This window comes from Vanacampus margaritifer, chromosome 6 (assembly GCF_051991255.1).
Source record: "Vanacampus margaritifer isolate UIUO_Vmar chromosome 6, RoL_Vmar_1.0, whole genome shotgun sequence".
NCBI classification, from domain to species: Eukaryota; Metazoa; Chordata; class Actinopteri; order Syngnathiformes; family Syngnathidae; genus Vanacampus; species Vanacampus margaritifer.
The window spans coordinates 11440552-11456968 of record NC_135437.1 but is presented as its reverse complement, the minus strand read 5'-3'; the positions used below and the strand labels follow the sequence as shown (position 1 = coordinate 11456968).

At 41.4% G+C, this 16417-nt stretch overlaps 1 protein-coding gene across 1 annotated transcript in view; it reads right to left on the bottom strand.

Annotated features, from left to right (window-relative positions):
* wwox (WW domain containing oxidoreductase) overlaps positions 1 to 16417 on the bottom strand; it is a 182778-nt gene that overhangs the window by 114086 nt on the left and 52275 nt on the right. The window contains exons 6-8 of the mRNA XM_077567910.1: positions 11623 to 11711; positions 4791 to 4976; positions 692 to 956 (exon numbers count right to left, since the gene is read on the bottom strand). Coding sequence (XP_077424036.1) covers positions 692 to 956; positions 4791 to 4976; positions 11623 to 11711 — 540 coding nt within the window. The remainder of the gene's footprint in view (positions 1 to 691; positions 957 to 4790; positions 4977 to 11622; positions 11712 to 16417) is intronic.

Below are 16417 nucleotides of genomic sequence, written 5' to 3'. Positions count from 1 at the left end.
TGAGTTTCCTGAAAATGAGTAAGATGCTCTGACTCAGAGTTGAGCCGCTGCTCCTCCACATTGAGAGAAGCCAGATGATGTGGCTCGGGCATCTGATTAGAATGTCTCCTGGACATCTCCCTGATGAGGTGTTCCGGGCTTGTCCCACCAGCAGGAAGTCCCGGAGACAACCCAGGACACGCTGGAGAGACTATGTCTCTCGGCTAGTCTGGGAACGCCTTGCGATCCCCCCGGAAGAGTTGAAAGAAGTGGCTGGGGAGATGGAAGTCTGGAATACCCTGCTAAAGCTGTTTCCCACCTGACCTGAACCCAGATAATCAGTATAAAATGGATGGATGGATGGAATCTTTTTACATTTAACTTTTTTTTTTTTAATTATTATAAAACTACTTACTACAAAATGTTCAAACATTATTTAAAATAAAATAAAATAATGATAATTAAATAATGTTATATCTTTATACATTTTAATTCTCTTGTAACATTCTGATCAGGGCCAATGTTTAATTTTATTATTGTACGAAGTCACAGGCCAATTAAAAAAAAGAAGTGACGGGACCGCAAATGACCCCCAGGCCTGACTTTGGATAACCCTACCTTCCCAAACTATTCCAAACTGTTCCTTGGTGAACCAAATGAAACTGAATTTGGTGGAACTTAGCTATTAAGCGATTTTAGTTTTAGTCCCTACCAGTGACTTGGTGAATGGTCTGACCAGGGTGAAGAGGAAGGTCATGAGCCACCAGCTCCTGTGAATGGCCGTGTACATCATGTTGCCGGGGTGCACCGCGTTGGACGACACCCCGTGTGGAGAGAGACGACGGTGCAGCTCGTTGCTGAACAGGATGTTGCACAGCTTGGCACGGTTGTAGGCTAGCATGGACCAGTACTCCTTCTGCGGGGGTGACAACCGCGCCAGATCCACCTTGCTGCACGAGTCTAACAAGTCCGTGAACCTGAAAAATATATAAAAGTGGGGTCATTTAGAATGAGAGTGAAATTTGTTGACATATGGGAGATGCGGGTTGCAACACAAATCAAAAGACGTGACATGATGTTCTTTAATTGCCTGCGACGGAGCTGTTAAAATCCAGATGTTTTGATACGCTTCCCTGAACATCACACGACTCGCCGCGTTGCGGTCGTCACGTCACAATGCGTGGGCGCCAAAGCACACACTTGGTATTTATTGTGTGTGTGGGATCGAGCACATCCTACATATTAATCGCCATCATTAGAAAACAACCAATCAAAATGTCACCTGCTTTCCCGACGATTTTACAAGCTGGCTGCTTGCTCGTTGTTTCCGTCGCCTCGCGCGACATCCTTGCTTGGCTAAATTACAACATCTGCAGGCTTTTTCATTTCAAGTGCTGCGACTTCATAACTACTCGCTACGGCTTGATAAATCAGCTGCCCAAACTACAACATTTAAATTTTTTCCTTTCAAATTGCTTCGCAGTAGTTGCTGAAGTTGTGCCTGCTTACAGATGAAAAAAAGTCTACACACTCCTGTTCAACTGGCAGGTTTCATAATCAAATCTACATGTGCTATTTATGTATCTATTATATTGCCCCCTAGTGGCCATTCATTTAAATTTATTTCAATGGGGAAAGAAGATTTCAACATTAAAAGTGTCTTGAGTGCAATAATAACTATGACGTTGCCTGCAATTAAAATATGTTTGACATCCCTGCCTTAGAGGCACAATCTTGCTGCAAAATTCCCAATTGTTGGAGCTCATGGAGGTTCTGCTGTATTCTGCTCATGAAAGTATGGCGGCAGGGCTGCAGTTCACATCTATCAGAGGTTGTTTCATTAAGGATATCATCTTCCCTTGTATGAAGCAGATCTGATGCAGCTGGAGGACAAAGTCTACCCGTACTGGGGCCAATTCCACAGTAAGCCTCCCATGTTGGAAACTGATAAAGTGTCCAGTCATTACACCCAAGTTCATCTCTCCCCAACCCCCGGTGCCTTACAGGTCAGTGCTTTGGCTGTGGACAAGGGGCTTAGGGAATACAATATGCTGGAGGGTCAGGGGTCACACACACTGCATGTGAGGGGAGGCTAAGTGAATAAACGGCAAATCGGTAGAAAGTGGAAAATAGCGCAAACTAAAATAAGAGCGAATGACATCAGAGGATGTAATATAGGGCTGGAAATGAGTTGGACAAAATGAAAGATGTCATGGGAGATATTGTCTATTTCGGCTCCCTTTTACCCTCTGCTGTCCATGTTGCCTGTCCCAGTGGGAACGTGCCAAAGCCCTCTTTGAAGAGGCTGGCTACAGAGCACAGACAGATAGGTAGAATATAGGTGTGCTTTGCCATTCTTAATGAAGAAAACAAAATGTTAGGTACACCTGCAAAGTCAAACAGTTTACATTCCAAGACTAGTCTGGAAAAAATCTGTACTGTTAATGTTAAAAGGAGGAGAATAGGGGTACAATTCCTTCTAAATGACAGAAACAGCTCTTTGAGGCAAATATGAGCGCATTTGAGTAAAATGATTCATCCATCCATCCATTTTCATAACCGCTTATCCTCATCCTATTTCTATAAATGTCAAAGGATCCTTTAATCTTTTAAGATATTTTATTTTCAAGGACCCCTTGCATATACACCATGGACCACCAGGGGTCCACAGACCTCTGGTTGAGAAACGCTGGTCTATATCTATTTCCCATCCATTATTCGTACCACTTATCTTCACGAGGGTATATGTGCCCTGAATTGGCTGACGACTAGTCCGGGGTATACTTTTAATGACATTACGGTGGCATTTAACACGGTATGTCCCATTTGTGCATTCATGCTGAATTCACATCGGCAAATATCCAATATGTATTATAAATGTACCCAGAACCCTGATTCTGATCTGAAGATGTTTTTTGTTTTATTGTCTCTCATGTTGCTGCCATGACTAATATCCTAGTAAAGGGGAAAAAAAATCTGAATTGTCTTACATGAATCATGCAGCGTAAATCCAGCAATATCTAAATAGAGCACTGTTATATTTATTGTCCTAAAGTTTGGAGAACAATAGAGTTGAGGCTGCAAGTCTCCAACTGCAATCATGCAGTAGCGCTGGCCACTTTTGGCCACAAACTGATACATCAAGCTTAATGCGTATTGTCAAACATGACAGCCTCACTCACTGGAAAACTCATTTCCCACCACAAGCTGTCACTATGAATTAAACGTATCAACATGATGGATGGACTTATCAGCCCAAATTTACTTTGAACCCATTGCTGCAGTGGTACACTCAGCCCCTTTTCTGCCTCATTTTCCTCCCTACTTGCCGGCAGTCGGTCCGTCTGTCTTTCATCCAGCGTCTCGTTCCTATGCTGTCATACAGCGGACAAGCATGATGTCTCGCAGTGATCTGCGAGCCCCGAGCTCAGGATTGGCGCGTATGACGGGGCAGCAGAGCCGGCCGTGTGGCATCGATCTCGTTTCTCAGTCAGAAGGGCCTGAGCCCAGTTGATTGATCGAAGCTCGGCAGAATGACCTGAGACCAGGAGAACATGTGCACGCTTGTTCCAGTGGATCACACAGCTGTACTGTTATGTGAGTTATGCTTTGCGCAGCGCCACACTCCAGCGGGCTAAGGGTGGGGGCGACACTTTGAGACCCAAATTCACTGAAGGTCACACTATTATTACATTGATAGTGGCAAAGTAAAAGATGACACTTACTGGGAATGTCAGGAAAGAATTATTGACAGTATTTGATTGATGCAAAACTTGCCAACACTGTAAAAAAAAAAAAAAAAAACGAGGGAGTACTCTTGGATTTTGGGGGTGGTATCCAGTAATCCAAATGGTGATACAACCATATTTGGTACATAAACTCTTCAACTCTTTTAAAAAAGCATTATTGTAGATATTATAGTTTCTGAGATACAGGATGTACAGTATGTTCCTCTGAGAGTTTACATGTGATGACAAAAAAAAAAAAATCTGTCATGAGAAGCAAAATCGTGATTTTTCAGCTTCACAAATATGTTAAAATTGGATATTAACTTTTATTGTGGCCATTTTGGTTGGTAACCGTTACAAGTGGCATACTAAATGAACTTTGAATCAGAGGAATTAATATACTCAATGTGAAAGAAGATCCTACTGTACTGTATATATAATTAGCACGTACTGTATAAAATGTAGAACCCCCAAAAATAAGACCATTCAATAGGATTGTGAGTTATTTTTCTGTAATCAGGATGATGATCAAATATATTTTCCCCAATTATTTTTGAGATTGTGTAATTTCCAGATTTAATCCTATATATTCCAATAAATCAGTGTTTCTCAATGACTTTTTGTTACGTAGAAGAAGAAAATATTTCACCCCTCCCCAAGTCTCCATCGCGATAGTATAATTTGTTTATAAAATTGTTGTAACTACAGCACTGCAGAGGAACTAATACTACTTGCAAACTCTCTGACAATGAGAGCGCCACTGCCACCTACTGTAGTGGATGTACAATTGCACATTTTTCTAGTACGTCAAAAAAATAAAAAATAAACAAACATGTTCCTTGAGGTTACCACATCACACCGCACCCCACTATTTGAGAAGAACTGCAATAAACTCCAATTAAACCCAATGGAAATGTTCCAAATTCGAAAGGTTCTGTGGTCCTTTTGTAATCATACCTACATTATTCCTCATTGCCAGTTACAATGTAGTGTCGAAAACCCAGGAAGATGAAAATTATGCCTAAAGGGAATCTGTGGCAGAAGTATGGCAAGATACACCAATTGCTCACTCTCATGTCTTACCTGTGGGACTCGGACGACACCACCACTACACGGGCGGGCGCCGAGTGACGCAACACGTCCTGCAGGCACTGGACCAACAGGAAGTGACCCAGATGGCAGATCTGGAAGGTGGACTCCAGGCCGTCCTCGGTCAAACTCCACGGCTGAGTGCACACTGCGGCGTTACACACCAAAATGTGCAAGGGCCTACAAGACAAAATGTTTTTTGGGGGGCATTATTTATAAGAAAGGAGACAATATCCTAAAAGGGTTTAGTAGTGAATCCACCTGATATGTTGAGGGTAAAAAAATATTATAAATTTTTTTATCAAAAAAAAAAAAAAAAAAGTAAGCTTCCTTGTTGAAGTACTTCTTTAAAAAATAGACCCCCAAAAGATATTATGCGTTATTTTCTATGTATTTATTAAGCTTCCATCATGTTGTGGGTCAAAGTGACCATTCTGAAGTTTGAGACAGCCACTCACACTGACTCATGAACACTGTGGGTCTACCAAAGAATTGAACATAAGATTCATCCAGGCAATGAAAAACTATCATTTTAGTACACAAAAGTGCTGGGGGCCAATAAAGGAACATATGCTTTAGTGCGCCCACACACACACGCGCACACACACACAAGCACAATGAATCTATCTGCATGCTGGGGCTCCAAGACCGCTAGATTGGTCCAGGCAGTAAGAGATGCTTGTCGGTGACAGCGTCGCTCCAGCGAGCTCGGAGCCACTGTAACACAGACGAACAATCCAAACACACCCCACCAATTTTTAATTTCTTCCATTAGAATTAATTATGAGGCCGGAGGCAATTTGTGTACCCTGTGTTTAAGACTGCCTACTGGATTAATTAAAAACTGGATGCTGGAAAATTAATGTGCGAATTGTTATGCTCCCACTATAATGAGCCATCCCGTGATATTACATAGAAGTGTACAGTAGCGATCACCTTCAGGCCTCCCGCACACGCAAGGTTCATTAAAGAGCACAAACCTCGTCAACTTCAAGAACGCCCACCTCAGCACTTCCGCGGTGGGACGCACTTGCGGCGCGCGTTAAAATATAATAAGGTGAGGAGACACCGTATGAGCAACAGCCTCAAGAGACAAAGACAGTGGACATACGGCCACCATCAGTTCACATGGTCCCACACAGTAAAGAGATACAGATAAAGCTGATAACGTCTATTTGAAATAATAGAAAAACACATGTCAAGTACTTGGCATGAGCGTAATAATATAGTAATTTCTGGACTATAAGGCGCACCTGGCTATAAGCCGCGTTAGCTAAATTTGGGGAATACTCGAGTTTGTTACACATATAAGCCGCACCCGACTGTAAGCCGCAGGTGTTTTAATGTTACCGCACCGGGTTTCCGCTACTTTCTTTTCCATAATGAGGGCGCAAATTGTCTCGCTCTTGTTCTGTCTCTCCTACTGTATTTGGGCTCACTTGGTTTGGTTTGCTCTGCCTGACGTTCTTGCGCTTCCTTTATAGTGCCCCCCCTTGTGATTTGAAGGATAAGCAGCACCTTTGTATTAGACGCAGTGTCGAATGCAAGTGAAGAAAGTAGCGGTTTACAGTCCAGAAATTACTGTAAATAGTATCTTATGTAATGTAATAAAGTAGGAGGAGTCCATAAAGGCTATCGGCTATAGGAATATTGACCTTTGTCAATAAAAAGAAACTGAAAGAGAGCAAAGTGTGCCAAAAAAGACAAGATGGTGACAAACATTAAAATCAGTTGAAGGGAAGTGAAAAATTTAGCAATTTAGGAAACACTATTAATTTCTTGATATTGTTTTAGTTTATTATTTGTGTGTGTTTTCAAGTGTTATTTTTTTATTTAAAAAAAGCTAATTATAAAATTCTAAAAAAAATTAAATGTTAAGGCCGAGTGGATTAATGGCATTTTCATTCATTTCAATGAGTAAAGTTGACCTCCACCAAGGCTTAATCACGCATTACCAGCGAATCAATCAATGACGGGAAATGCAATAATCCACTACATTAACCGTATCTTGTGCAGATTTTAAATTTCTTCTAGATTTAGATAAAGACAGAAAAAGGTAAATAGATAAAATGGGATTTGGTGGAAAAAAATGCTTACAATACCTGTTAAGAATGACTGCAATTTCAAGTACAAATTGTTTACCAAAATGAAAAGAATTACCCCATTTAGCAAGAAACATGAAGAATTTTCATCCGTGAGCCGGATGAAATGATGCGAGTTTGACACCTGTTGTCTACTTGGTCATTTTATTTACACCCATTTGGTTCTGAAAAACTGCAATCACCAAGGTCTGGCGATCTGAAGCCAGCTGTGAGCTTGTAATGCGAGAGCCCTGTTAATCCAACTGCCCACCCGTTAGTCCCGCTCTCATAAGTGCGGCTCTAATGAAGGCCTTTAATAGGCCTGTTGCCGCCCAAAGCACGGTCCCGCTCTCCACATTAAAGGCCTCTCACAACACGGCCAGCGCTGCACTGTGCAATCTCAGCGCCGCTCAAACGAGGATGTTAACTACCAAACGGGGAGGCATCCGTTTATATATTTACTTTAAATAACCCCCCTGGGTACGGCCCCTGACCTCCGTGATAATGTGGGCCAGCACGGAGGATATTGCCAGTGTATGTGCGAGAGCTGGACTCAGACTATTAGCCATTACCACTACATTTTATTGTTGACAGAAAACAAACACACACAAAACCGACCCGCCCACCAGTCAACACAGAAAAGCTCGACTGCAGAGAGTGAATGGGGTAATCAATCATTACCAACAGCCTCTCAAAATAATTATACTCTCCAGTTTATTTTGCCTATTTTCTGTCTTTTTAGCAATCCATAAATTCCATGACAATCACACCATATTTTTATTGTTCATTTACTCCTTCACTGGCAGCAATTTTCACTGAAGAAACCTCCTTCGCTCTATGCTGTTTTATTGGATTTGGACTGATTTTGCAAGGCCCACTGAATATTGTGTTCTAAAACATGGAACCTACCAAAGGAAAGATTAGAGTCTCTTCATTCATCATGGAGAAAAAAACATATATTTCTATTTGTTTCCGTGATGCAGCAATTAGCATTAGAAAATAGCTAAGTTTCATCATTGGTTGAGCATGGTTGGTTGATCTCTTATACTCTGCTGCCACCTGCTGGCTGTTTTTAGTAATAAAAATTGCTTTAAGTGACCTCTTCAAGACTGCATCAAAGGCTTCTGTATGCTCTACCATAAAAAATAAAAAAAAGTTTTTTAAACGTTTAAATAAGTTTTTGGGACCATGCAATATTTAAAATTGTTTTTATTTTATTTTATTTTTTGGGGGGGGAGAAAATGAGTTAAAGGGATGTCAACCCAAAAATATGAATAATCACTGAAAATCACATCACAGTTGCTCAGGGTTGAGTTAACGATCAATCACAACTCACCTGTTTACTGAGTTTAGTCATATGATGTTCGCAAGCAGAGCCATGATAGGTTGTTATCTGAGCCCAGAGCAACTTTTATGTCATTTTCAGTCGACGGCAAGTGAGAAAATGACCTCCCCCTTGGATGGATAAACAAAAGTGGATTTTGCTGCTTAATTCATTTTCTCTAAGAAATCAGAATACTGGGTTTAGACTAGTGGGACTGTCACTTCATTGAACATATTGTTAAAATATTTTAGGGTTGACTTCCTTTCTAAAAAAAATACTTAAAAGTTCAGTATATTGTATGTGGCGCCTCAAAACCTGATTTTTTCCATTGTAGAATGTTAGTGGACGTGCAGAGGAGAGTCACCAACTATATTTTTTGGCACTGGTTTACTGCAATTGTGCTTGACTAAATCGCTCAGTGGGCACGGGCCTCGTAAACGTCTTTTTTGAATCTATTCTCTGATGTGCCATTCACTTATTGTCTCCCTTGAACAGGTAGATGGAGGTCTTGAGTTCAAAGTAGACACACAAAGAACCACGTGGGATATATGCAACACCCACCTGCAACAGGTGAAAATAGGTGTGTTTGGACTAGAGTTGTCTTGATCAAATCACATTATTTATATAAGAGTACTTCTTTATGCATTGCAGAGGGATCAGACCAGACGCAGAAACAGCAAATTTTCAAAATCCAATGAATGTGAAATGAATGAAAAATATCTGATTAGGACTTCCACCTTACTGAATGTTCCATACATATAAATTTGAATACAAGTACTGTTACACCTGTAATGTAGAGTAATATGTCTGCAATGACACCAGGATGAATGCGCCCAGGAACAAATGGCACGTGTTAATTACGAAGCGTTCAGTAGAAATCGTATTAAGGGCACTCTGTCAGTGCCGCTCTCCGTCAATTACGCTGCCACCAAATTGCCCTGCATTGAACAATATCAATATCCAGGTAATTTCATTTCAAAGGACAGGCAATTAAAGCAGAATCGGGGTCAATGGAACACAAAGCAGCGTGAAAGCCACTGACTAAAGCACTTAAAAGCAAGGGAGTGAGAAACGAGAGAGGGGGAAAAGGGAAAAAAACTGATTACATTTCACCTGTCAATGACACACTGCCGAAGTATTATTGTGCTCGTGCGGACTCCGTTCTATTTTTCTTGAGTGTATACGCGCATGCACGCACGATGCTCGTGTTTGCGTGCGTTATGCCCGAAGACATACGCGCAGTAATAGAGTGGTGGCAGACTCAGACAGCTGCCCAGTGCCATTCACAGCTCAGAGCTCCCAGCCTCCACTCTGCTCCGTTCGCCTTGTGATGAGAATTAATGTACTCTGATGTCCCCTGGGAGTCCCTCCCCCACACCCCCCACAACCTCAACAGCACCACTAATGAAGAAATACAACCTTGCCAAAATAGTGAGCTAAAAGTCAGAGCGACAGACTGAGAGGTGACAAGAGATACTCAGCGTATAAACAAATTGGAAAAGATAGGTAGTATCCCCCATAAAAACTAATATTATAACTACAGTAGCATTTTAGAGGTTTTTAAGAGGTATCGGTGCCAATACCAGTCTTATTTTAAAAAGATACTTGACTCATTTAGCCATTTTCAGCAGTAGAAAGGTAATATTTTGTCTAGAATTCATTTGATAGCTTCATTATTTTTCACATACCGTACAATACCTTTAACTCATTCACTTCCAGCCATTTTCACTGAAGCAACCCCCTTCGCTCTCGGCTGTTTTACTGGATTTTGACTGATTTTGCAAGGCCCACGGAATATTGTGTTCTATTGCTATAAAAACATGGAACCTATCAAAAGAAAGATTAGAGTCTCTTCGTTCATCAGGAAAAAAAAGTATATTTGTGTCCGTTTTGTAGCAATTAGCATTAAAATATAGCAAAGTTTCATCATTATGCACAAACCTGTTGAAAATACTGAGGAAAAGAGCTTGTTGCAACATGGCCCTGGTTGATCTCTTATACTCTGCTGTCAATTGCTGGCCGTTTTTTGTAATAACTACCATTGCTTTAAGCAACCTCTTCAGGTCAGAGGCTACATCAAAGTCTTCTGTATGCTCTAGCATTAAAAAAACTTCTTCATTTTTTTTAAAATAAAAAAACATATAAAAACGTTTTTGGGCCCATGGCAATATTTAAAATAGACTCTTTTTAAACGTTTTTGCGAGCAAATTAGTTAAAAACACATTTTGCCACATGCTGTTGACTGAAAATGACATCAACGGTGCTCAAGCAAGGGTGATGACATCTTTAGTCGACAGCAAGTGATTTTGGCCCCAGCTTATTCCCAGACACCCACAAGCAGACTCAGCAGAGTTTGAGCCAATCAAACACACAGATACTATAGTCCATACAATATTTTCTATACATTATATTCTTGCAATATTTATTATGTGTTCAAATTTATTTATGTTGTGTGTTTTCATTTTTTGAAATGTGTGTAAAGTGTGTGGGAGGGTTATAACTTTTTCTAAAGTGTTTTTAATATGGTCTCTATACGGCCGATTTTCACCAATTGCAGGTGGACCTGGTATGTATCTCCTGCATAAACGGAGATTCATTACATATGACATAAAACGGATTACGTGGATAGGTGGGATTATAGGAAGGTCAAAGCTTCAGTATGACTGGGCGGAGGGGAAATTATAGGAGGGGAAACCTCTGTGAGGTTTGGCTCGGCCCCAAGACTCATGTCCTGGATGGTCATACCCTGCCTCCGGGCTGCTCCGGGCCATGGCTGCTGTGCCTCTTCCCAAGAGCCTCAAACCCTCAACACTAATGCCAACACACACACACACTCACACAAACAAACAAGCAAATATATATATATATAAATGCACACACGTGCATGCTGCCAAAAGAGACCCGGAGGTAGTTGAGCAATATTGATGACAAAATATGCATGACACCCGAAATAGCACCGATGCTACTGGCCAATGAAACACATGCTGACCACCACAGAATAAGAACCATCAAGTCCACGGGGCCAATGTCAGTCAGTAAATGGACAAAAGTACACACGCTGACCCCTCAGTCCTTGTCTCCCTCAAGAATAGTCTGGACGTCCTTTATTAGAATACATGAAAATGGGTCTACAACAGGGGTAGGCAAATTTTTATACTCAAGGGTCACGTTTGAATTTTCAGATGGACAGATGGCCTAAGTCAGTCATAGAAAGTGTGTATGTGTGTGTGTGTATGTGGGGGGTAATGTGCATGCGGCATCATGGTAAACAAGTCTATTTGTCAAATTGCTGTTCCAATATGTGGTTATAAACCTACCAATTTTTTTTACATGATCATTATAGCATAAAAATGCATTCTCATGCAAACAGAGCTTTTGTGTCTTATCAACCAAAGAGAACCCGAATATTGTTTGTACTCACAGTTTTTTGGCTTTGAAAGAGTCTGCAAACTCCCTGACACTGCGGAAAGAGGCCAGGTCGCACATCATGGCTTCCACTCGGGCTTTGTGCTGCAGGGACAAAACAGAAAAATTTAAAATTTTAAGTTTAAAACACAAAATGTAACAACCAAGCTTGGTTATTGGTCTTACTTCCTCTGTTAATATAATTCAATAAAACAAGATACTCTGGTAACTGGACTCGGGTGTTATCAGTGTATAAAATTAGTTTTACCAAGTGGAATTAATCAGCCGCATCCCCAAAAACCACCATTATTATTACATGTTTTTAATAAAGACAAAAACAGTACTGCATTGTATTTAAATCTAAAAAATAAAAATAAAAGCATTGTAAGAGAATCTAAAGAAATAAAATGGTTTAATGAAATGTAATTGTCATAGTATGTCATTTGTATGAAAAAAACTTCTAGGACTTCAATATATATAACAGTGGTTCTTAACTTTGTTGGAGGAACTGAACCCCACCAGTTTCCAGCACATTGACCAAACCCTTCTTTAATGAAAAATAAAAAAAATCAAGACACTGGCATAGAGTTAACTGGTGAACAGAATGAACGGGGAAATTAGCCTTTTCATCGAATCTGGCTCTTTTCATCTTGAATTGAGTAAGCAATTGAGAATTGAATTGACAAATGTTCTTGTATTCGCCATCTCCATGCAACTTAAAGGGTATTTGTACAGTTTGTACTCGTGACTGCCACCTCTGGCCCAAAGCGTAACTGCTGCATCTGTGTCAGGCTCATTCATGGTGCGCGTGCGAGTACGTGCATGATCTTAAAGCAACAGCCACAGTTGACAAACGAAGACATGACTTCAAATGAGGTAAGAAAAACTCTGCCCCTCCCCAAATAAACTGTGGAGTGTCAGGGTCCGCACACTCTACTACAAAGGGAAGATAAAAGCTGATAGGTGTAGTCAGAGTAAAAAAGTCAGGACTCGTCATACTCATCTTGGCATTGGTGGAGCATGCATGATATAGAAAAAGCTTTAATATTACCGTTTTAAACGGCACAATGCACCTTTAAGGAAGCGCTCCTTTAGTTTTGCTAGATGGCTACTTGTGCTGGACTAGAATTGCTCAGCTTGGCATTTCAAATCATGCAGTTAGGATGCTGACTCCCATCACTCAACTCAACTCAACTGTTTATAGATCACCTAAAACATTTTAAGATGGAACCAAAGGGCACCAGATACAATGAAAACAGCAGAGGTCCCAGAATTGGGCCCTGTGGAATACCATACGTTCCGTTATACATGTAAATTCATATTGCACAAATTCATCCGACCACTTTTTTTTTTGTGCTCAACATAGTTCGTATGAATGGGATTACAATAATAAAGAAATTACACGACGGACCATCACAACAGCCACAAGTCGACAACTGAGCACACTAAATTCCCTTCAGCACTGATAGGCCAAGCAATGTAGCGTGATCACATGCAGCCAATGGGCGTATCATCATGAATCATATCGGTCGAGTCGGGGGGGTGTTTTGACCTCCGCCGAACCCCTGCGATTGACTCACTGAACCCCTGGGGTTTGATTGAACTCAGGTTAAGAACCACTGGCCTAGTGAGTGAAATCAGGAATTGGAGCCGAGTGTGTAGGTTTGGTCTTGCAATACATTATGGTCCTTTGAATTATATAATTATCGGTTGTTGGGTTGTTGTTTTTTTTAGAATAGCAAGTGGTACAAGACACACACATACAAAAAAAAAACTCTGGGTGAATGATACTTAGAACAGGACTGCAGGCAAAATCATGGTGACCCATCTATGCTAAAGTAGTTAAATACAAAGTTACCAAAAAAAACAGTAATTGTTTACATTCTGTTGTATTATGTCATTACTGTATGTTTAGAAAAACAATTTTTCTTATTAGAAAATATGTCAAGGTATCACTGTACGTAATTGTAATGAAGCCTGTCAAAGCTCCTCCGGACATATGCTCCATTTGACTCTCAGAACTCCCTGATGGCTTTTTGAGTTTGGCATCACCAGGAATCCTGGACGCTGTTGTCGCTGCCATCCCCAAGGATGACTGTCAGCTCACATTACACCCCCGCAAGAGCTTTCCGCAGCCCGTGTGTATCTTATGTGAGCGTCTCCCTCGGCTCAGCAAAGCGTACATGACACTCGCAGCAAGGACGCTCTGTGGAGCGGTGAGTACAAGCCACGGTGAAGGGTTAAGAGAGCCCGCTGATGGAAATGTGTTTCTTCAGGCATTTTACAGGCAACTTAACCACCATGGGATGTATTTATACATGCAAACACACACACTCACGCACACACACACAACAAACTCAATGTTGTGACTCAAGGGTAAAAACGCGCAATCACACCATTATCTATGCCTGAATTATTCTCTTGCTGCTACACTCTACCATTACATGGATGATATTACAAAGCATTAAAGTGCTGATTGTGGCCATTATAGATGGGATTATAAGGGCGCCCGCTTATATGATATGCACACAGCAGTAATCACAGGTGAGGGGAGACAACTGTTTCACATTTGGAGACACTTTCGCACAGTTTAGAAGAGAAGAAATAGTCCGCTAAATGCGCTTGCGGTTTGACGTGTGCTTCAATTGTGCATGAGAGAGAAATTTGGTGGAGAAATGAGGAATATTCAGGTGGAAACAAGGTCAAGCCAGGCAGCAGTGGGATCATTAAGAGGTCAGCGTGAGAGGAAGGGTGACCAGCAGAGAAGATGAGTGCATGTGTCAGCTTGACAAACTCATATGGAGAAGACGGAGGGAGAGAGATTGAGAGATGGGAGATGAGTGGGGGGTTGAAGTGGGGCCCACTGGAGCAAATCCAGCAGGGAGAAGGTGAGCAACCTGCCATCCCCCCAACCCCACCCTCCTGTAGATTGAAGTCTTGCGAAGAAAATAAAGTTTATTGCCTGGAAAGAAGTGGGAAAGGGGGGCATGTAAAAAGCATTAAAGCCATGGAGGTGAACAATTAGACAGATGGCCAGGTTTTGGAAGGCGGAGGAAAAAATGGATAGAAAAGGATCGGGAGAACGCAATCGATTTTTTTTTATGAGGAGCCTGATGACTTCTGGCCTCTTCAAGGGCAAGGGGACAGTGAGAGGCAGTGGTTCACTCCAGTGTAATCGCTGACACTGCAGCAACAGCCAGATCTGACTGACTTACGTAAGCAGGGTACACACACATCGATAATCAGGCAGAATTTGAGCGGTTTTCCATAGGCACGATTGTCCGGTCTTGTAAAAACATTATTTTGAGCGATTATCCCGTAGTGTAGAGTGTCTTAAGAGGCTTTTCCTCCTCAGCTGAAAAATCTGAACGTCACATGACCAAACACAGAAAACAGGTGAGTTATGACGGTTGGTACCTGAGACCTTAGGCACTGTGATGTCATTTTTAGTCAACATCAAGAGGTAAAACGGATTTTGCTTCTTCATTCATATTCCACAATGCACAGATGTGGGCATTCTGTCAATTACGGACATCCATTTTGTTGCAGATTGATGGGAAACTTCGAAAAATTGACGAACTAAGCATTGCCGGAAGGGGGTTTTGTCGGCCACTGTAATCGTCAATCCGTTAATAATGGACGTCCAGAATGATGAATGACGGAGCATTGACAGATTTCCACTTTGAATGACAGAAACATTGATGGATGCTAATTTGGCTGAGCAATCGACGAATGACGAATTGATGATCACAATGTGGTTCGGCTTGAAATATTGACGGATTGACGATGACGAAAGGGTTGACGACTACCAAATGATGGACGCTCAAATTTAATTGCCGAGCCAACCTCTGACAATGCCATATTAATCCGAAAGCCACATTTAGGCTTGAACATATCATTGAGTAGAAATTTTTTGACTTTACTTTAAATCATCATCAACCAGTTGCTGGTATTAGTTTGAGAGGGCAATCACTTATTCAAACAGGGCCAAGTGGGTTTTTCTCCCGTAATAATAATACATTTTTAAAAACTTCATTTCTAAAACTGCAACTTGTGTTTGTGGTGTATTTGACTAATATTTAAATCAGTTTGATGACTGGAAACATTTCAGTGTGGCAAACAAAAAAAATCAGGAAGGGGCAAACACTTTTTCACACTAGTGGAAAATAAATATGTAGGCCTACGGAATTTTGAAAGTATAGCCTCTCTATATATACGATTTTTGCCAATTGTGAGTGGGTTTGGAAAATATCCCCTAAACTAAAGTAGGATGCCCTTTGCTTGTGTGGGAATGTGATGTAGGGTTGTTGCAGTGGGGAGGGTGTGGGTGGGTGTTGTTGCAGGAGGAGTTCTCTACTGAAGAGTACACAGTGGTCACTGCTGAGTAGGTAGATGGCATAAGAACAAGGGTGGGGAGAATGGAAAGTGGGGGTAAAAACTAATACAATTATAACTGGGGCCATCCAATCCAATAAAATGAAGAGGTATTAGAGCAGGGGGAGACCCATCCTGTTCAATAAGACACTGGACCACTCTAGTAACTCTTAAAAAACACGCGTGCACACTTAGTTGACCTCTTAAACAGCACGGCAGCCAACCCTAATGGACGCAAGCAAGTGGAACCGCCAAATAATACACTGCCTTAATGCACTCGGCTCAATCTCATCCCCTAATCCTCCTCGGGCACTCCCGCTCATACTTTAACCCCTGCTTCCATCTTGCGTCACCTCTTGGCTACCTTCAGAGATCACCTATGGAGGGACAACACTTAAGAAATCAAACGCAGCCCTCCCTTTGCCCAAAGCTGTTCC